The sequence below is a fragment of the Phodopus roborovskii genome, unplaced genomic scaffold (genome assembly GCF_943737965.1).
Source record: "Phodopus roborovskii unplaced genomic scaffold, PHOROB, whole genome shotgun sequence".
Lineage (NCBI taxonomy): Eukaryota > Metazoa > Chordata > Mammalia > Rodentia > Cricetidae > Phodopus > Phodopus roborovskii.
Window position 1 is genome coordinate 4,204,735 of NW_026126575.1, and position 23,266 is coordinate 4,228,000.

Genomic DNA, 23,266 nt, shown 5'->3' on the forward strand with positions numbered 1-23,266 from the left:
AGAGTGGGAGTCCATGCTTGTAGATACACTTGATCTCTGGTAGCCTCCAAATCCACTACTTGGCAGAAAGCACACATGTTTTCAGAGGGAAGAGAAGCAGGACACTGGACAGTTGTGCCCCACATCAGTGGATACCAGTAACTTAGGGCAGGCTCAGAAATCTATCTCAGGGGACAAATGACAAATGGATCGATGCACTTAAAATCCCAGACTTAACCCCGTCCCCACATTCCATTTCTTTTTTTCTCTGAAAACTTGGCCAACAGCATCCAGGGGCACTAAATACAGAAATGGCCAGGGAGTAAATCACTGAAGGGCCACATGTGGCCCAGGGCCTGTTTCACGGTTGGGCTGCAAACCATTGAGAACTGGGAGCTGTAATTAAAATGCTGATGGCCTCCTAACTGGGAACCCTTCCAGGGGAGCAGGGAAGGGGCCTCTCTACAGCAAACCATCCCAGATTCAGTGGCCTCCACTGGCTTCCAGGACAGCCAGGCACATCTGCCCTTGAAAGTCTTCATGCCCAAGTGGTAAGCTGTTCACCTCCCTCCCTCCCAGCTGTGCCTACTCCAAGCAGACCCCCCACAACCCTCCCCCAATGCACCCCTGCTCCCAGCTCCTACCTGTGACCTTGTCACCCCTATACTCACTGATCACTTGGTGGGACCACACTGGCCTCTGTGCTATCGAATTCTCTGACTCAACTGGTATTCCCCAGACAGCTTAGTTTCTGTTCACACTTCACCTTCTCAGAGAGGTCTCTGCCACCTACCCCCCAGTGACATCCCATTCCTGTCATCTCTACCCTCTCGCTCTGCTTTATTTTTCTGTCATGGCATTTATTACTCTTTGACAATGGTTCTCTCTTCATCTGACTATTTGTTGTCTGACTTTCCCCTGGAATGTCAACTCTATAAAGGCAAGTGCCACACCTAATCCCAGAGCCTAACACAGTACCGGACACACAAATAGGTGCTTGCTAGTATTTGTTTCCTGAATGAATGTGTGGATTTGCAATCCTTTCTTTCAGCTGGTCTGGTGATCTCACTGGGAAAGTGTCCAACTTCCCGGCAATGAGCTCAGCTTTTTACTCATTCATTCAATCGACTAACTATCTGTACAAATAACCCTCCATCCATCCACCCATCCATGCATCCTGCCATCCTTTCTATCTTACTTGTCCATATTTCAAATATTCAAATATACACATACCCATATACCTATAATCTATCCATTCACCCTTGTACTCATCCATCTATCCTCCAACTTTCCCACCCATCATTCATATGTTTATCCATTCTATCCATCCACCCATTTACCCACCCAACCATCCATCTACCATCCATTCACCTATCCATCCACCCATCCACCCACCCACCCACCCATCCATCCATCCATCCATCTACACCCATCCATCTATCCACCCACCCATCCATACATCCATATATCCATACATCCACCAATCCACCTACCCACTCATCCATCCACATCTCCATCCATCCTTTCCAAATCCTTCTTTTCTATATATACAGTAAAACATTTCTGTATCCTTCCTTTCACCCACCCTTCTATCCATTCACTCACTTATCTATCTACTCATCCCCCACTACCTACATATCTATCCATCTTCCCATCCTCCCACTCACCTTCACAACTATCTAACCACATACCGAGGCAGCCACGCTGCCACTCAGTCATCTGTTCATTTCACCCAGTTCCCATGCAAAGACCTCCTCTTCTGGGTTCCCATAATGCCCTATGCGCCTCTGTGCCAGATTTGGTTTCTGCTGTCAGGTCTCCGTGCAATAATTCACTTTCTCCCTATATCGTCACAGTGTCCACCCCTCAAAACCAGCAGCATGCTTTGTCTCTGATGCTCAAAACTGACACATTATAGGTGTCAGCACATGTTTACTGAGTGGGGACATTTTCTTGTCCCTATCTTGACTCATTCAGTACTTCTTACTGAATTGTGAACTCCCTGATGGCAGGCACCACTTTAGTCATCTATATATGTGTTCATCTCCACAATTTGTAGTTAACATGGAGTAGACACATGTTCACAAATAAGGGAGTGAGCAGGTACAGAGAGAAGTAAGTATAGTGAACATGGGTTCTGGCCCTGCAGTTCCCATACAAAGTCCTGGCTCTGTATTTATTCACCATGTGATCTTGGGCAAGTCACTGAACCTGCCTCAATTTCCGTATTTCTAAAGGAAGATTGTGAGAGTGGTCACCTCATGGGCTCTCATGACACCGTGTGAGGCAATATGTACAGTACTTAGAATAATACTGGCCATATGATGACAGCCGCATTGAAATAAAGCCTTTCCACTGGCCCAGGGGGACAAGGGATGGAGGGGACAGACTCTTGAACATGGTGGAGAGGAATCTTTGGCCTGAGCCCTACCACAGGAGGCCTTCTGCAGCAAGTGCTCTGACTTTTCCCAGTCACGTTGGGATCTCTGGCGAACTCCCAATATTATGTCAGGTGGTTGAAAGTGCTATGTGGGAAAACAAAACACGGGCGGGAACAGGAAGTGGCGAGACAGATGGGGGCAATTTCCAGTGGGGTGGTCAGGAAAACCCTTCTTGGGTGATATTTGAGCAAGGACTTGAGGATGGGTGGTGGGGTGAGCGTTGGGAGTGCAACAATCTAGAGAAATCGGCAAGTGCAAAGGGCCTGAGGCAGGGGAATACCCAGCATGTTTGAGACCGGTGAGAAGAGCCACAGAAGAGGAGGAGGAGAACAGGCAAAGGGGAAGCAGGAGGTGGGGTCAGAACAAAGGAGGACCGAGATCAGGGAGGGTCTTGATGGGTATTTTAAAGATGTCAGGATCTACACCGACATGGAAGGGAACAGTGTGAAGCTATGACAGAAGATAAAAGATATAAGTCACATTTGGAAAATCTGCAGCCCTAAGCCAGGGGCTGCAATACTGCTGCCAGGAAGAGGTGCTGACGAACCAAAACACCAGGCAGGCGTAGATTCTGCTTGCAGGAGATTTGAACTAAGGGTCTGGTGCACAGGTGAATGCTGGGAAGCAGCAGTAGGGCAGCAGGTGAAATCCCACCTGTAGGGTGTGAAATAAAGCACATAGCCAGAGACAAGGCCAAAGCTCTGTCCTTGGGTGACACTGATGCTTCCTGAAGCAGGGCAAGGATATTCCAGGCCATCAGACAGCCTGCAGCCAGGAGACAGCTGGATGCAGCAGGCAGGAGAGTGGACAAAAGGTCTAGGTGTGGACCAGGCTTTGTGGACAAGCTTGCAGGTCCTGGGCAGGGCTGTCTACTGAGGAGCTGCTCAAGTATGACTGACTGATCTAGAGACCCATCTCAGGGAATTCATAATGTCACGCAGTGGCTTGGTCTCCTATGGCCCTCCCTATTCAGAAGTAACAAACTTCAGTGGCTTCCAGACAGTTCCTTCTCCCCAGATCTTTTTGGCATGCTGTTTGGACAGAGCTTCAAAGAAGGTGGAGCACAGAGCTAGTAAGAGCTTAAGGAATAGAACATAGATTATAGCCAGGTGTGGTAGTGCAGGTCTTTAATCCCACCACTCAGGAGATAGAGGTAGATGGATCTGTGTGAGTTCCAGACCAGCCTGGGCTACATAGTGAGACCCTGCCTCACCCTCGCCCCCCCAAACAAAACAAAAACAAACAAACAAACAAAAGCACCTAGAACAGGACTCTGGCTTTCGTATTAATTCCGGAACCCTTGCGTCTAAGACTCGTGCAGTCTCAGACCAGTTGCTCAGGGCTCCTAGTGTTCCACAGTGGAAGATTGTCTATCCAGGACTTTGCAGGCATTGAACTTGCACAGTGGATCCAAGACTTCTATTATTGGTGCTCCTACCCCAATGGGTGGGAAACTGAGCCTCAGAGACAGGCAAGTGGTCAAGATCATACAGCAAATAAGCAGCATAATCAAAGCTGGGAGGAAGCTTGTCCCATGCCCAGGCCATTTCTATTGCTAGCACAGAACAAAGGCCCAACTGGAATTCTTGAGAGTTAGAGTGGGGTGTGGCCGGCACCCCCACCTGCCCAGAGGAGAGCAGCTCCCTGCAGTGTAACCCTCCTGGCCCACCAGAGCCTCAGCGGCCATGCCTGCTTACAACAGGAGCCCTGTGACACTGCTCACCTGCATGGAACTGAAAGGCTTGGCCAGGAAAAGGAGTAAATAGTGAAGGTCTTGGCAGGAATAAGGTATGCACAACTTGTTAGGCATGACTTCGGCAAACCAGCCCTGCCATCTAGACACCATACATGTACACACACAATAGAAGGCTAAGACAGAGGTTTACAGAGGATGGGCAGAATGTGGCTTGCCAAAGTGGGTGACAGGGCTACCTCAAGCATGCCACTCATTCAGTGCCTCAGTTTCCTCCTGTGGCAGGAATAACAACAGGAACTCTCTTGTGAGGTGAGAATAGCTGTGAGACACCATGTGGAATGGGACAAGCACACATGTGGTATATCTAGACCTGAGGACACATATTATATAGTACAGCAAGCAGAGGATGGCATCGTCCACAGCCTGTGCCCAGGTCTGGCTTCCTGAAGACTCTGGTTATTAGGAGACACCCCCCTCCTTCCAGCAGCTTGGTGTACTCTCCATCTGCTGCCTGCTGCCCCCACTATCCATGCAGTGGGCAGGTGACATGTCATCCCATGGGGAGCAGGGAAAGCCTTCCTGCGGCGTGGCAGACACTCTCACCCCGAGCTATCTCCCTTGGTTCAGATGCACGTTACAGGTGAGTTTCCTTGGCTAGGCAGAAAGTCCCTTTCGGTATATTATTTACACCTGATTTTTTTTTTTTCTGCAAAGGACACAAGTGATTAGGAGAAGTGACAGCTGGACTCCTAGAAGCCAGGCCTACATTCCCTGCAGGACCATGCCATGCCTCTCCGCCCTCTAAATCTCCTTCTGCCCTCCTCTTCACTTATTTGATAACACCCTGAGTGCTAGTCCCTCTCCTGAGGACAAAGAAGACAATTGTGTGTCCAGTGAGCACATTTTGACTTGGTCTCACTGTGGCATAACTGACTCAGGACTCTGCCCCTCCCCTCCTCTGGTTACTTTCCAGTAAGCTCTTGCCAGGACCAGCCACATGGGGGATTCTTTCTAGGGGAAATCACATGGCTGGTCCTGGAGGCCAGGAAGGTGGCCGGCTCTGGAGGATTTTCTAAGTTTCTCTGTTAATGCTAAGTTCTGAATGCCCCACGCTCACAGGGGACTTCCTGTACCAGGGAAGTCATAAACCAACCATTAGCCACACATGGACACCAAGCACTAGAAACCTGGGCCAAAGAACTGAGTTCATCATACTCATTTGCAGTTTGTTCAAATAGTCACATGTGACTTCAGGAGACTGTTGAACAGTGTGACCATTAACACTTCCAGTTCATTTGATCATTTTGTTAGCATCACTCTATGAGATGAGCCCTAGTTTCACAGATTGAAAGAGAAGGCACAGAGAAGTAAAGTGAGAGCCTTACAGATACCCAGGCCAGAAGCAGCAAAGCCAGGTCCAGCCAAATGTACAGCAGCACGCATTGTGGATGGGAATGAAATCCGCACTCCCAACCCCACAGCCCTTACCAGCCCTTGGATTGTGCCACCCGGAGACATCAAGTGTACACCAGGCTGGGCTCTGGGAGATGCTGAGCTGAAGTTCATGTTTGTCTCATAGAACAAGAAGGGCCCTGCAGGTGAGGGTTTAGAGCTCTAAGCCTGCCCTCTGCCCAGCACAAGCCCAGAGCAGTGATGGCCCCAAACTCTGCCTTAAAGATATAAAAGCATAAAACCTCTAAATCAGCTGTTTCCTCTGGAAAACAATGTTGAGGGCCCCACAACCAGAGCAAGACAGGACAACCAGAGCAAGCAGTGCCTGAATGGTTCTCAGCCCCCAGGTGATTGGAGTGGGACCTTGGGGGCTGAGGACCAAAGCTTCTAAGTTGCTTCGGAAGGTTTCAGAATTTTTGGGTAACATTGTAAAATCACTCATGGGATGTTAGATTGGGACAGGACAGCCCAGACAATGGAGTCTGGAGCCAGCCTGAGTTCAGATGTCTAGGGTAATCTGAATGCTTTGTAGCCTTGGGCCACTTTACCTCTCTTCACCTCCACATTCCCAAGAGCAAAACAGGGAAGCAGACTTGTGACCAGGCAGGAGGTTAGCAGTTGTGGGGGTTAAATTGGGATTGTACTGTGGGCTCTGATATTATATTTTCTTGTGTCCCCTCAGCAGAGAACCTGTGTCCACCTACACCCAACTCCCTCATAAGAGCCTTGTGTCTTTGTCACCTGAGCTTGAACCTGCCTTTTCCCACTCTGCTCCCTCCTGGGCATCCTGACCTACTGAGGGCATGGGGAACAGTGACAGCTCGCTAAAATCACCTTCTTCCTGGATGAGTAGCCCAAGTTCCTGTGGAGCCATGGCATCCAGTCATTCTCTGAGCTAAGCCTAAATTGTCATGTCTTCATGGGATTGAGTAGAGGTGGTCTTGGCAGTCCAGAGCAAAAGTGACAGATGGGGACCTACAGGCATTGCCAGTGTCTCTGGGAAGATCTGCCCTATCCGGTCACTGATTTCCACTCCTCTCTTGTCTCATTCCTCTTTCCCAGGTCACTGGTCATGGTTATCACTGTGGCATCAATGACAGGGGCTGGCTGGGCCAGTCCTGGCTATGTCATTGGATGAAGGGGGAAACGCTAGCCCCCATGGGCACCCTCCACCCTGACCAGTGCCTGTCCCTTCTGACCTCCTGTCCACCTGTGGGCCCTCCAAAGAAGTTTCTAAATCCAGAATAGGCCTGCAATTCCTTCTCCTGGCCCAGTTCCTTCTCAGAGGCTATACTCCTTGCCTGGGCACTAGGGTTGGGCAGAGGAAGCAGATTCAGCCACCACAGAAACCAAGGTAAAATGGGGATATTGTCACATAAGTCACACCTATAACATGAGGACCTGTAAGACATGAGGCCAGTTCAGGCCAGTCACAGAAGAAAAACACCCCAATCTAGCTTAGACTGAGTCTTCAGAATAGTCAAACTTATGGAAGCAAAGAGAAAAATTATGCCATGAGGCCGGGACAGGAAGTAGAGAGTCTGTGTTGTGGTTTTTAGCTTCGGTGGAGTGACTGGAGGTTTTGGGTTGGGGTGTTAGGGCTGAGGCTGAAGCTTTCAAGTTGTTGAAATCAGAGAATTTGATGAAGGCTCTGGCACAGGTGTGGGGATGGGGGCCCTGGATGGAGGCCCTGCCATAGGTATAAAGAGAAGCTCTTGTACAGGTGTGGGGATGGAGGTTCTGGTGTAGGTATGATGGTGTCTCTGGTACAAATGTGATGCTGTCTCCTGTGCAGGTATGATGGAGGCTGTGCACAGATGTGATGATGTTTCGTGACAGTAATGGACCTTGAGCTGTTTAATCATATATATTAAACACACATACATACATACATATATATATGTATATATAACATATATATCATAGTTGAAGTGATAAGCTTTATATTAGGTATTTTTAATTTAATTTAAATAATTAAATTTTTAATTAATTTAAAAATATTAGCTTGTTGACTTAAAACAACTAGTTATAAAAGGGAAGGGCTTAAAACAACTAATTATAATAGGGACGAGCTTAAGTGCTTTTTTTTTTTTTTTGAGTCATGGCTTTACTGTAAACCCTCTGAGTCCTGTTCTTACAGGCACATGCCACCACACCAGGAATCTAAATGCAAAACTCTTAGAAATAAATCACCCATGGGCCCAGGGTAGCAAAAGGTTCTTAGCTAACCTAGAAATTACTTTCCTCCACAAGTTCAAAGCCAGCTGAGCTACAGTGAGACTGTGTATAAAAACAAACAACAGCAACAACAGGCCCACTTTTGCTCTGTGAAAGACCCTATCTTAGAGATAAAAAGACAAGCTGCAGACTGGGGAAAGACCTGCCAACCATAGACCTGACAAAAGTACCTGAATAGATGAATCTAAAATATCCAAACCCAACAGTAAAAAAGCAAGCAGTCTAAAACATGAGCCAGAGGATGGACAAACACATTCCCACCGTGCCCTCTGGAGTACACAGGTGGCAAAACACACAAGGAGAGATGCTCACTTTATCAGCCACTGGAGGTGTGGCTAGAACTCCAGTGACATATGGCACACACCCATCACAACAACAGAAATAAAAACCTGTGTTATCAGCAAGTGTGGGCACGGATGTGGAGAAGCCGGGTCACTCACAGATGGCTTACGGGAGTGGAAAACGGCAATGCCAATGCTGTAGTTGTTCCCCAGAAGGCCCGTGCAGTAAAGGGCTGGTTCCCAATAGATAGTGGAATCTTTAAGAGGAAGGCTGTAGGGGGGTTTCAAGTCATTGAAGGTGCCCTCAAAGGGCAAAGTGGGACATGGTTCACCCATCCCTATCTGTCACCTTCAAGACATGAAGTATGCAGCTTTGCTACATCATACATCCTATTGTGACAAGCTGCTGCACACTCAAAGCAGCAGGATCAACCTGTTGTGGACTGGACCCCAAAACCATGAGTCAAGAAACGGTTTCCCTTTATAGAGCAGAGGTTTCAGCAGTTGTCATGTAGTGGGGCGAAGCTGACATGCCTCTGTAGGATGTTCTGCTGTTTTATCATAAAGCCAAACTCTGGGTAGCAGTATGTTGTCACTCCTAGCATTTACTATGGAGAACTAAATATTTAACATTCGTAGAAAGTCATCTGTACACACACATTCACCGCAGCCTTATTTACGACTGTCCAAGCCTGCCAACCACCCAGCCGTCCTTCAGTCGGGGAACAGCTAAACTAAGTGTGCCACCTCTGAGGCGTGAACTGTCACGTGGCTGCTGAAAGGCAAGAACCATTGTTGCACACAGCAACTTGAATGAATCTAGGAGATTATGTTGAGCATGAAGGGGTTCTACAGGCTGCACACTTCACCACTCCTTCTATACAACTTCTAACACAACAACATTATACACATAGGGAGTGGATTGTGGTGTGTGGTGAGTGGCACACAATCCTCATGCTCTGTATCTCTATGGTATCAGTGTCCTGGGGTGATAGTGTCCTACAATTCCATAGGCTGTCACTATAAGGGAGCTGAACAATGGGTCCTCAGTCTCTGTATTCTTTCAATTTCATGTGAATCCATAGTTACCACAGCATGAGCATGAGCTTTATTCAGAATACACAAAATAGTTAAAAGAAGACATCTAATTGTGTATCTCATAAAACATTTGGGACACACATAAATAAAATTGATTTCTTACTTATCTTGAATCCAGATTTAACTGGGAATCTCAAATTACATCTGGCATCCTACTCCCAAGACACTTCCAGGAAAGAGTAGACCCTTGCCATTCATCCCTGCACTCTATAAACCTCGCTTGAACCCTACTGTGTGCCAGGCATCATTCCAGGCACAGAAGAGTCAGCTGTCCTGACCCTCATGATGCTGACCTTGTAGTGGGAGGTGATAGACAATATGAAGGGCTGTGCAAAGAGAATAAGTCAAATGGCTGGTTGCCTTAAAAAAATAAAAGCAGAGGTTTGTTACACAGAGAAATTCTGTTTCAACCCCCCCCCCCACACACACACAAAAGAAAGTTCAAGGCCAGCTTGAACTGTATAGCAAGACTGTGTCTTGGAAGGGAGGGAGGGAGGGAGGAGGGAGGGAGGAAGGAGGGAGGAAGTGAGAGAGTGGTGTGCTGAGACTAGGTGGACTATGGGGACCTAAGACTTCCTGAGAGGGGGCTGAACTTCACCCTGACAGGCAGCTTGTGCATAAGCCCTGGGTGTGGGCAAGAACTAGAGTCTAGTGAGCACAGGAGAGCAAGGACAAGGGCTTTGAGTCTCCTCCTACCCCACATCAAACCTGGAAAAGCCTCTGAGACCCAAGGCCACCTTCCTCCAGATCCCTTGAGCCCAGGATGCAGGCCTTTCCTGCATTTTGAAAGTGAGGTGCCACACCTGCCCTAAATGTGAGCACAGTAGCCTGAGGACTATTAGCCGGCTTCCGGGGAGGTGGGGCCTGGCCTCTCGGGCCCTTGACATGCCACACTGTCCACTCTCTCTGGTCAAGTATGTAAGTGGCTTCCAACAGCAACAAAGTGGAGCAAGTCTTATCTGGGCCTCACCCTCACTGCCAGGGGCTTGGTCCCTGTTGTTCCGATACACTGGCCTCCCTGAAGCCATGCCCACAGTAGAAAGCCAGCCCCCAGGAGCACCCAGACCAGACAGGGCAGGGCAGGAAGGGACAAGACCAACACCCCTTGTGAGCAAGAGGTGACTCCACACTCAGGTGGAATTCCATCCCCCTTAGCTCACCTCCCTGGAGCACAGCACATTCCAGTGGGGCTGGCCTGTCCCAGTGGGGGCCTAAGGCTGCCTGTCCTAGTCTCAGCCTTCACTGCAGGCAGGGGCTGCTGACAGCCCATTCTTCCCTGGGACCTCCAGAGCTCCCCATCACACTTCACCCTGAGGGCACATCAAGGCCTCCACAGCCAATAGGAAGATACAGTGTAATGGTGGGACATGGCCATACTGCCGCCAGGCCAAGAAAGAGCAGAAGCCACTGTATCCTGCAGACTGGGGGTGGGGAGGATGTTTTCTATGCAGTCCAGTGATGTCCCAGGTCGTCCCTGTTCTGGTCTCTTCCCTGCCAGCACCTCCCTCCCCAGAGCCTCTCTGCACCCCTCAGAGGCCTGGCTTCCTTGGTGTCCTTAGCAGTTCCTGCTCTTCCTCCCTCTGATGATTCCTGAGCCTGCTTCACAGAGGAATTCTCCAATGCTATAGTCAGGTGCCAGAGCCATAGGAGTCAACACCTTCCTGTGCTCTCTAATCTGCCTCCTCTGCCTAAGCCAGTGAGGGGCACACCCCCAAACATTGCCCAACTGTATTATACCTCCCTAACTCCTGGGTGTCAGCACGGGCTACCTCTAGGGACTTTCGCTCCTCTCCACTCCATGCCAGGGAAGGACAGAAACCCACCCAGCATTCACCCCATCACACTGTTTCTGGCTACTTATGACATGTAAGGCTTGTATTTGAGTCCAACCTCCTGGGCAACCTCACTACCAGTTACTCAGCCTCAGACCATGGAGCCCCTACTGCTCTTTTAGGATGTAACAACTCCCTCATTTTTTTTTTTTTTTTTAATGCTGGGGACTGAGTAGAGGGCATTATGAATGCAGGCACTCCACCACGGAGTCCCATGCCTGCTTATGCTAACTGCCCTCTTCCTGGAAGCCTTCTGCTTCCTTGTCTCAGCTGTCTCCCATAGGAAACTGCCCTGCTGCCCTGCCTCTCTCCTATGACAAAGGTTTGGTCCCTTTATCTGACTCACACTAACCTGAGTATCTTGAGGACATGGACTATGGAGTAATTAATTCATCTCATTGTCATCCAAGAGACAGAAAAGAGATTAATTCAAGGACACAGAGATTGCTATAAGGACTTCAGGATCATTCTCCAGATGTCCCTCTCCTCTCGTCATCCTGAGATTTGAACCACCAACCAGAATAAGTGAGCCTAGTAGGCCACCAGCCTGAGCAGAGTGATATCAGTCTGGAATAGTGAGGCCCTAAAAGGCTAACAGGAGAGACTTCAGTTCCCCAGACACCTTCCCCAGAGGCATCTACAGACTCCGACCTGCCTCTTGTGACTACCCCTGCCATGGCCTAACGTGCCCTGGTGCCCACGGCCTGGTTCTAGAGCCCTGGTTCTAACCACGGCCTGGTTCTAGAGACCACTGGCCACTGAGGGCAAGCCTCACACTGACCCTCCTTCTCTGTGGGTGCACAGTACCCTCAGGAACCTGCAGAAGGCATGTGTGGCCTTTCTCCTGCTCTCCTGACCCCACCCCCTTTTCTCTCGCTCCAGAGCCTGTGGTCAGATTAAGTCTTGTCTCGGTGAGGCAGCAAGTGATCAACAAGATCACGATCCTTCCCAAGCCTCTCGACCCATCTCACCCAACTGCTGTGGGCCTTTCCCGCCAGCCGTGTGAAGTCCAGCGCAGCCTGGTGTATGCTGGGGAGTCTTGTGCTTTACAATTAATAATACCCTCTGGGACCCAGACCTAGGCCAGGACCCCCAGGTAACCCTCATACTCAGGATAGCACAGGGTCTCTAGATGAACTGGGTTTGTTTGTTTTTGTTTTTTGTTTTTGTGGGAAAACACCCAAAGATCCTGTGCTGGTTTGAATCAGAGTAGCCTCAGAGGCTCACATATTTGAATGCTTAGTCACCAGGAAGTACCACTATTTGAAAGGATTAGAAGGATTAGGAGGTGTGGCCTTCTTGAAGGAAAGGTGTCATTGGGCTTTGAGGTTTCAAAAGCCTATGCCAGGCCCAATCTCTCTCTCTCTCTCTCTCTCTCTCTCTCTCTCTCTCTCTCCCTTCCTCCTTTCCTCTCTTTCTCTCTCTCTCTTTCTCTCTCTTTCTCTCTCTCTTTCTCTCTCTTTCTCTCTCTCTCTCTTGCTCCTTTCCTCTCTCTTTTTCTCTTTCTCCTCTGATGATAATGAACTAATCCTGAAGTTGTAAGCAAGCCCCCAATTAAATGCTTTCTTTCATAAGAGTTGCTTTAGTCATGGTGTCTCTTCACAGCAGAGAAACACTAATTAAGATAGGTCCTCACCAGCAAGTGGGTAAAACCCCTCCGTCTGTGCTCCCCACACCTCAGGCAGGCCCAGCCTGTGCTCTGTCCATACCCAATGTCTACCTGGACCTTGCTGTCTCCATGGTCTGTTTCCATGACTTCTGCTCCCCTCTGCTTTGGAGCCAAAGTGCCTAGTTGCCACAGGCCCTGATCAATGTGTCCATTGTAGCATGTCTGTCTGAGGGTCTGGGGTACAGCGATATGGGGCACCCCAAGGCTGTCCTGACTGAGAAAGCTATGGAACAAAGCTGCATCCCAGAAGAGGTGAGGAAGGAATGAGGAGGAAGGTCTCCTAGAGAGAATATCATGGCTGAGATTTGGACAAGAAACCACATCAGTACATTTGATCATATTTGGGGATCCCCCCCTAAGAACCCACAGACCAGCCAGACTCCACTCTGCCATAGGTCTCCTTCTAAGCCTTCACCTCTTTCCTCTGTTCAGCTAACCTCAGCTGTCTTTTGGGCCCACCTCTCCCAGAAAGCCCACTGAAGTTTTCCTGTGACCATGCTGTGCCCACAGGCCCAGGGTAGCACCACTGAGCAGCAGACACAAGCCTTGCCCCTAGAACCCACTGTGCAGCTGATGAAGCCCTCTTACCAGAGTTGTTAACCGGGTTCACTGTGATCCATGGGCTAGCCTCATGCCTTTCCTCAGCATAGGCCAAGCAGGCATCTGGGGTGAGGAACGCAGACAAAGGAAGGAAGTTGCTGCCTCCTGCCTGCCTCACGGAGTGAGAGCTTCAGGAAGGAGCAGCACCTATGACCTCCGATCTCCCCTGGGACTTTGGCTGCCGAAGTGGAAAGGAAGGAATAGCTGAGACCCCCACAGAATGGTCCATCTGGACAGATGGTCCCTGGGCCACCCAATTTACCTGGGTATCACTCTGGGGAAGACCGGTCTCTCTTACTTACCCAGGCTGCTCAGAGGCTGTGACACACAGCCTTTGGCCAGAGGGACACAAGAAAGGAGGTAGTCCCATTTATTCTTTTGGATATAGGCCTGTCTATGTCCTCATAGTATGTAGGCCCCCAGCCACGCTCCTCACTGGTTCCCTTTGCACATGTGTGTAACATGAACTAATATCTACCCTCATGCTGAGCGCTGAGGACAGTGGGTCAGATCTCAGTGGGGTGTCCTCCCTCCTCACCTCAGCCCCAACAGCACAGCAAGGAATGACAGAGCCTGGCTGGGCAAAGGTGACCCTGCCACAGTCTCAGCCACTGCAGCCATGTAGACATGTGTGCAGAGAATGTAAACACTTTGGCCAGACGTGCCTGGCTCCAGTGCTAGGCGACCTTTAGCACATGACTTCCTGCCTGTGCCTCAGTTTCTTCACCAGTAAAAGTACAAATGACACAACCTCCTGCAGACACTGTGAGCTGAAACAGCCAGGCCAGAAGATATGTGGCCCAGGGGGGCCTGCTCCACCAGAACAAGACACCGCTTTGCCACTGTCCCCTCGGCCACACAACAGACACTATGTCTGAGCCCTTTGGGGAACTGCCTTCATTCTTTGCTTTTCGTCTTTTGAGACCAGTTCTGAAGACGGCGTGGTGACATCAATAACCAGAGACTTACACTCAGGGACTGGCTGTCCTGCTCCCAGAGCCCACCCAGCTGTGATGAGCTCATCAGGCCTGGAGATGCCCCCTCCTTCACCATGGCTTTGTGTCAACCCCTCCACCCTGCCTCCCAGATAACTGATGGAGCAGAGCACAAACCCCCTCCCACTCCTAACCCTTCACAAGCCCTAGGAACCCACACCCCAGCCTCAGGCCTCAACCAGATACATTGCCCCTCGGTAGCACTGAACAGGGTGTCCCTCAGTGCTTAGGTCAGGCTGCTGATGTGTGTCTGGAATAGGGTTCCAGCCTGTGTTGGTGCCTTCATTTGTTTCAATGGCCAGGGCTCACCCTTTCTTTGGTAGGACCTGCCTCCCTCTACTACACCCAGCTCACGGCCCCTTGCTTTGTACTCAAGACCTTCAGTCCCAACTGCTTCTCCTCAGGGACTGGGTATCCAGTTCCCTTCCCTTCCCTTCACAGACAGTCTGCTGAAAGGAGAAACCCTGTCCTACTCTTCTAGGGCTGGCTTAGATCTTGGTTTAGGGCCACAGAAAAACAGGTAGCTGCTCTGACAGCTGGTCCATGTGGATGCCTCTGGCCACTGCCTCAGTCCTTCCCCAGAGTCAGTTTATACAGCTGACAGTGGACCTCTGGAGAGCTCACAACCTCCCTCCTTGCCAGGAAGTACCCATTTTGTTTTTGTGTGACGTTCAGTATTCAGCCATACACATGACACCAGAGTGGAGCAGAAAGAAGCTAGGTGCAGAGCTGGGCTTTCCCAGGCGCCACCCCTGTCACCAAGGACCTCACTGCAGTGTCCTCCCTGCTGCCTACCTTCCGGCCTGCCTCGTTATTGTGTAAGTTCATGAGGGTACGGGCATTCTGCTTGATCTCCCGGGCATCCACGAAGACCTTGGCGAAGCCGATGCCGTAGCGGATGTCGGCAGAGCAGCCACCCCACTTCCAGCCCTCGTCCCGGTGGTACTGGCCTTGCTTCTCCTTGTCGCAGCCACAGTCGCTCAGGTTGCCCTGGGTGCAGGCAGCTGTGATGGCATGGGCCACACCCGCAGCAATAATTGCATAGGTGAAGGCAGCCTCCCGGCTCCCTGGGGGCAGAAGAGCGGAGAGAGCTTTGTAAGAGCTGATCTGGGAGACACCCCAGTAAGGGCATCTGGGGAGAAGGTGGGATCTGGCCCAGGAGAGAGGCTGAGCACAGTGCAGACATCCACCAGATGCCTGATGCTGACTATACGGAGAGTTCCTTAGGGTGGTGACAATGCCTGGGACCCCAATCAAGTACACGCTCATTCTCTCGAAGTCCTGACCCTCAGGAAAGCTGAATTGAGACACAGCACACATGTGTTATGGGGGGGGACACAGCACACATGTGTTATGGGGGACACAGCACACGTGTTATGGGGGACACAACACACATTGGTGATGGGGGACACAGCACACATGTGTTATGGGGACACAGCACACATGTGTTATGGGGACACAGCACACATGTGTTATGGGGGACACAGCACACATGTGTTATGGGAGACACAGCACACATGTGTTATGGGGGACACAGCACACATGTGTTATGGGGGACACAGCACACATGTGTTATGGGAGACACAGCACACGTGTTATGGGGGGACACAGCACACATGTGTTATGGGGGACACAGCACACATGTGTTATGGGGGACACAGCACACATGTGTTATTGGGGGACACAGCACACGTGTGTTATTGGGGGACACAGCACACATATGTTATGGGGGACACAGCACACATGTGTTATGGGGGGACACAGCACACATGTGTTATGGGGGACACAGCACACATGTGTGATGGGGGACACAGCACACATATGTTATGGGGGACACAGCACACATGTGTTATGGGGGGACACAGCACACATATATGATGGGGGACACAGCACACATGTGTTATTGGGGGGTCTCCTATCCCACTTCTACCTACTACCACTCCCTTCACACTTGACAGGATCCTGTCACCTGTACACATGTTCATATCACGGAAAAGTGACATTTATGCAACACCTGTGGAAGGCATACGCTGAAGTCTGAGCCCTAGGCCATTAATTTCTTCCTCTGTGACTTGACCAGTAATCACCCCTGCCCTGTGACAGTAGCTAGAAACATTAAGGGTTCGTCTTTAAAGCCATAGCCAGTGCTCAGCAGATGGCACCTATAGAAACAGTATTGCTGGCTCTTGGTCATGGACACTACTGTGAGGCGCACTGTCCCATGTATCTTTCCTCTGCCCTCTCCATGCCCCCTTGTTCCACCATAAGAGAGGTCTGAGCATCAAGATGCAGCCAACGGAAATGCTGAGTGAGTGCAAGTGTCATGTTGCCTCCTAGCCACTTAGCTTCTTTGGGCCTCAGTCTCCCCTTTGCTAAATTGGTTCAAGAGTCTGCAGAAGGGGGACAGGGCTTGCCCATGGTGATCCCTGCCTGAGCACTGGGCCTCACAGCTCTTACGGCCTGGGGGCTGAGGGAGAAATCAGAGCAAGTGCATGAGCCAGAGAACACACCTCAGAAGGAAGTGTTTCGGGAGCTGGGGCAGAGACGGTGCAGGGCTGCTGGGAAGACTGAGGAAGCTGCCGAGAAACCTGGAAGCAACCTTTGCCCTAGCATCTCGGCCTCCCCCTGTGCTTGCCTGGAACCTGCTTCACACACCACTTGCCCATCCATCCTCATTGCTGCTCTGGTGCCCTCCTTGACTGGGCAGGGCTGGTATTGCTCTTGCTTTCATGAAAGCCACCCACAGCATCCCTAGAGATAGGTTTATGTCTGGTTCACATCTGACACTGACTGGCTGCTGTGGGATAGTCCCTCTTCTCCAAGACCCGGGTCTCTTCTCTGTGAGCCTAGGATAACGCCAATGCCTACCCAGGAGGGGAATGTGAAGGTCTTGAAAAATGCCTGGCCCAAATCCTGGCTTAACAAATGGCCAAAACGGGGGTCCCAATAGTGGCGCCCCTGTCCTTTCTCAAAATGGAAGCTCAAGAAGACACTTTAAGCACATTGCTGAGTGGTAAGGAGGAATACTCTCTCCCACTCCCCACTCCAGAAGATAGACACACAAGAAACATAACTCTAGGAGAGGCAATGACATCAATTTTAACCTCTCAAGGGCTTTGGAAAAAGAGACAGTTGGAGGCAACTGTGTTCAACTGCTTTCTAGCTGTGTGACCTCAGGTGAAGCAGCTGTCTCTCTGTGCCCAATACTGCCACTGTTAAAGGGGCAATAATAGCACCTGATTTCCTACAGAGGTTGTGGGGAACACAGTGTTAAAGTGGACGAAAGCACCCTGAACACTAGTCACTACAGCATTCGTGGAGGACAGAACTGAAGGTGAAGGGGGTGGTTCTTCGTTTTCTTTTCTTACATTTGAAGAAGCCAGCGCCAGGAGAGCAGTCTGGCTCATCCGGAGCACTCAGGCCATAGCTGTGCGCCTGCTCTGGCTACCTCATAGAAACAAATGCTGTCCCGCGATTAAATGATTTCAGAGCCAGGGGTGATCACACTCCAGCAGGTGGAAGGAACTATGTTCCCTTAACCATACCAAAAGTGCAATCTGCAAACTGGGGGTGATCAAGACCCTCACCCCTCAGCTTCACCCTTCCCAGACTTCTCCCTGCACAGTGGGGCCCTGGCAGACCTACACTTTTTGTGGTAACTTTGGGTATCTGCCTGCCACCCACTATATTTCTCTCGAGTCTCCTGGGCCACAGGTGATGAGAGACAGCGAGCTGCCGAAGACAGTGGCTACAGAGATTGCCATGGCCTCTGTCCCCACATTCTCTGAGGTGAGAGAATGGCAGCCATGCTCCTAGTTCAAGGTGTACCTAACCATCACAGAGTCTGGTCCTGGACTATGCATGGCCTTGACCTCCCCGACAAGCTGGTCTTAGCACCCATTGCTCTGAGAGGTAAGAAGGGACAGCCACCCTTGCTCCCAGGGCCAGGTGCTTTCTGTACCCATGCCCAGCTCAGTTCCCAGCACTCGCAACCATCTGTAACTCCAGATTCAAGGGATCTGGACTTCTGGTGACTTCTGCAGGCACCAGGCACACACATGGTACACATACATACCTGCAAAACACTCATACACATAAAATAAAATAAAGTAAAATAAATAAATAAATGGCCCATCAGTTGAGCTAGTGATAGCACCCACTTTGCAGATGAAGAGACCGAGACTCAGCACTGTCTGACCAGGCAGGGGTGGAGCCCATGGCAAACAGGCTGTAAACCTCTCAGACCATCCTGTCTACCACAAGCAAGGAGCCAGGACAGCAACAGCCCCCAATGTAAGACACCACCCAATTTTACTGATAAAGAAATGGAAGCTTTGAGAAAAGCAATTGGATAAAGTTTCCTGCCTAGACTAGGGTCAGAACTGGGAGTCAAGGCATTTGTTGGATGGCATTGTTCCTCAGTCCTGCCTTGTCAACCTGCCTTGTCACTGCATCCGAAAGCCATGAGTAGAAAGGCAGACATCATCTTGTCCCAGAATGCATTATTTCTGTCAAGAGATGACATGTGGTTATCAGTTCATACTTGTCAGGCCCTGGTGCCCTGGGAAGGAAATGAAGTGACAGTAGATTCAGTAGGGAAGTGTCCTGTGTCCTCTGGCCACCCAACTGCTCTCCCCACTCAAGCCTTCTTCCCTGGATTGGAACTGAAGGGCTGAGGCTCAGAGAAATGTACTGATGTCACAGACACAGGTACAGTCAGAGGCAAATTGAGAGGTCACATAATGTCCCCAATCATGACCCAGGCCATTCCTGAATCCTGAAGGTCCACTATCTTCTCAATGGCCTGATGAAGCCATCTGGATCCCAGATCTGAGTCCTAGGATCCTGTCTTGGGAAGAGCTGCCTCCTCTCCCCAGAGTCAAAGAACAGATTCCCAGAGCCATAAACAAGAGGATCACCAGTGACCCCAGAGACTAGACTAGAACCAGTCCCAGACCCCCAGTAAGGAATCCCCTCCCTCCCCTCCACCTTACCCTCAACTCTCGCCAGCCTTATCTCAGGGGTTTCTACACAGAAGCCCAGGGAACTAACTCCAGATGTATTCAGCTCAGTCTACATGGCAGGGCACTTGTCATCTACTCTTCTTCACTCAGTGGGGTGAATCTGAACCAACACTCTGAGTCCCTGAGCCTCACCATCTATGAACTGAGGACCCAGGCGGCTACTGCCAGGCTGCCCTGAAGACAAGTGAGGCTTCCCAGGAGCTTCTAGGGGACTGTCAACAAGAGGGAGGGGTAAGTGTTAGTGCTGAGGTGAAGCCAGAGCCCGGTTGACGCCCTCTGTGTTCGGCTCCATAGCAGTCCCATGGGGACAGAGGAAATGAGCCCTTGTCCAAGCTGGCCCCAAAGATTCCATCCTCCACCCCTTTGCGAATGCTGCCCGTGGTTTGCACCGGAATATTATCTGGGTGTATTTACGGTATCTGACTGGAAACCACAGAGTGCATTGTAGTCTTTTTTTTTTTTTTTTTTTCTTTTGCTATTTAAAGCCAATGGGTCAGAAAGTGAGCAGTGTGTCTACAGTGACACCAGCAGAAATGTGTGGTGACTGGGAAAACAGATGGAAAAAGATTGCTCTCACCAGGTTGGTGTGGTAGCTACCCACAGCTCAGCACTCTGCCACACCAGAGTTAGGAGGCACTCTGTGCATAACCAGGAGATTTAAGGACTAGGAATCATGGGAGGGGGTTGAGCCAGATTCACCCCACAAACTGCCCCAGCTCTGTCTGTTGGTCCCTCTTCCCACAGAGCCAAACCACAGCACACTCTAACTATTCCCCAGTGGTCACCATCCATTTGTTTTGACTTCCCTATGCTTAGAAATGCCCTTTCTGCTGCTCTGTGAGGTATCATGGATGTATCCAGGTGGTTTCAAAGCAGGCCCCGGAGGCCAGTTAATCTGGGTTCACAGCCTGGCCCTGCTTCCCTGCTTCCCAGCATGACAAGATGCTGGGCAAGTTAACATGTGTCTTGGGCCTCCGGGTCTTCATTTCTAAGCTAGGAAGCATGAACAATATTTCTGGAGAGGTTGTTAGGAGACCTGACACATACCTGGCAGAGATCATCAGTAAATAGCACTTTGAAGCAGAGGCTTGGTATCTACACGATGTGGCTGCAAATGTCCCCACTCCTGAGGCCCTTCCTCCTCTATTTGTGGCCTGCACCTTATCCATCTGCATTTTGTACTGAATTGAGTTTTCTTTCTCTACCCATGATGTTGTGGGGACCTAGATTATTGATCTATGAAATCTCTGGGTTGAATGAATGACCTGTGAAAGTGTATGCTTGCCCATGTGTAAGTGTGAGTGTGTGTGTGTGTGTGTATGTGTGTGTGTGTGCGCGCGCACATGCGCACACATTGGACTATCTACCATGGGGAAGCTGGAAAGACTGTGTAACAAAAAGCTCATCTCAAAGAATAGTGTCAGGAGAGCGAAAATCCAGGATGAACTGAGGCTTGCAAAAAAAAAAAAAAAAATGCAAACGAGACAAAAAGCCCTTTGTTGGCTGTGTTCTAAGTGAGAAAGGGGAAAGAAAAGAGCTTTTGCTTGGGCAAGATGGTGCATTGTTAAGAAAGGCACAGGGAAAGTGGAGCTGGCCGCCCCTCACTCTATCTCTCTCCCTGGAAAGAACTTCCCATCCATCCTGCCAAACAGCCAAACACTGCTCCACTTTTACAGGCTGTGGGTAAAAAGACATAGCATTTTGGGGACCTGTAGGGGTTCTCATGCAAGGGAAGTGGACCCAGATAATACCCTAGAATAAAAGAGAGCAAGGTTCAAGCCACTGCTGCAGAGAGAAAGGTTACACACTTGATAGCAATACATCAGAGTTTCCCTGGCGCTGGACAGAGGCGGGTGGACCTGAGGCTGAATCCTAGGTCATGTGTGCCCATCCCTGGAAAAATCCTGCAGGAGGGTACCAAACCGGAGGCCATGAGCATTTGGAAAGGAATGTGGCATCCCCTGAGCACATGATGGGAAACCACCATTTCTTTGTTGATAATGCTGGCGACATAGCAAATTTCTGTGTGCACAAAGAATGTAGTTATCACTCAACCTCCTGATCGAATCTCTTGGACAACTCCCTGCCTGAGCAGAACTCTGGATGTGATGTGCAAAACCTTTCCATGGGAAGTCTGGGAATGACGGAACATGCCTGTAATCCTAGCACTTGGAAGCGGGGAGAAGTTTAACATCCTCAGCTACTTAGTGTGTTTGAGGCCAGCCTGGGCTTAATGAAAAGGAAGAAGGGGGGGAACAGAAAGAAAAACCAACCACTTGGGATTCCCATTCTCCATTTCTTTCTGAAGCCTCCGGGTCGTCCATGTCCATCACCCCAGCATCCTGCTGGCCCATCCTCTCTAGAATCCAGGGTCTTATACAAGTCACAATATACTGCTGAGCCATCCCTGCCATCTCTTTGCATCCTGTCGACAAGTCCCTACTTAGGTGGCTCTGCAGATGGCTCTAAGTTAACAATTCATGTGGCCCTCCACTTAGAGTGCATTTCAACCCCAGCTGTATCTGTTCCCATCAGATGTGGAAAGTGCCAGGGCAGAGCCCATGGCTCACTAGTGGGTTACTCACCAGCTTTTATTGCACAGTGATCTGATTTGTGGGACAGGTGAATAAGTGTGAGGTGGGGAAATAGGTATGAGGGGGTCTTAGCCCATGAGTGTCCAACAGCTGTAAATTTAACCAAACCCACTTCTCAGAAACTGTAAAATCCCATGGATGTAGGCTTTGGGTCTGAACTCTTCATCCTGTACCATGCATTCCCAGTGTCTACTGCCCTTGTGTGGAGAGTCTGGCATCTGAGTTTCCAGGTGTCTTCTGGGAATTGCTAAGAAATGCTGACTAAAACCGATCTCAGTGGCCCCAATCACATCAGATGATAACAGCCCCCTGTTCTGGACCCATAGAAGAGATGTTGTACCTGAGAGCAGCCATTCCCAGTATGCAGGTCTCGGCAACACTTTATCATGGAACAGATGGAACCTCTATGTGGCGGTTGCTCAAGTAGTTTCTAGAGCTTTTGGTATACTGGTGGACACACTGGTCCTCTCAGAGCAAAGAGTGTTACTTGCTGAGTTCCCCAGTCACCAACTATGAAACTAAATCCCCACTGCACAGCATCTGCCAGTGATGACCAGGGCCAGGCAGGGTAGGGTGGGGACAAGTCTGCTGAACAGAACTTGGACGCAGGTGTTCTTGAGTGAGGCTAGAGTGGCCTTTTTTGGCTAGTCGACACTCATTCCACTGGAAGGCAAGGAAAAGGGAAGATCGCAAAAGAGAGATGGCTATTCAGAAAGTCTTTCCTAATTTGCACAGGGCTCTGGATCCTATACTTGCCACTATAAAAATAAAGCAGCTGCCATAAGTAGTGCATGGCATCAAGGGACCCAAACAGACATGTGTGGCAAGCAATATGCAGTCTTACTTGGGTTAGAAATGAAATGCTTTATCTTCCCAGGATAGAAAATAAGACATTTACAAACTATGTGAGGGACTCCTGGACATAGCTCTAAGGCCCTGAAGTCAGGAAAGGAGTGATCTTCATGCACTCCATGTGCTAGGTTCTGGCCTGCACCAGGCCTGGGGTCCCACAGTTTGATGGACCTGAGTTCCATAGAGCCTCAGGCTGAAATCTACGACTACATGTAAGAATGTCCACACAAGGTAAGTGCCAGAAATATAGCAGCACACAATGGAGCAGGGTCAGCTGTCTCAAAGGAGAGCTTCCTGGAGGTGGCTCTTGAGAAGAATGATGTAGAGCACCGGGTTAGGAGGTTACTGCAGAGCTCATCTGTCTCTCCTGAGTATACTCTAGACACATTCCCTGCTTTATCATCCTGTGGTGTCCTTACAGCTACTGAGCTCATGGTGATCACCAGCCTCCCATGTGCCTGGGTGAGGCCTATGCTTCCCCACAGAGCTCTGGTTGGAGATGTAGAAATGATCCA

The 23,266-nt window shown here is 50.1% G+C and overlaps 1 protein-coding gene across 1 annotated transcript in view; it reads right to left on the reverse strand.

Moving 5' to 3' along the window:
- Wnt7a (Wnt family member 7A) overlaps positions 1 to 23,266 on the reverse strand; it is a 44,686-nt gene that overhangs the window by 12,930 nt on the left and 8,490 nt on the right. The window contains exon 3 of the mRNA XM_051203421.1: positions 15,077 to 15,348. Coding sequence (XP_051059378.1) covers positions 15,077 to 15,348 — 272 coding nt within the window. The remainder of the gene's footprint in view (positions 1 to 15,076; positions 15,349 to 23,266) is intronic.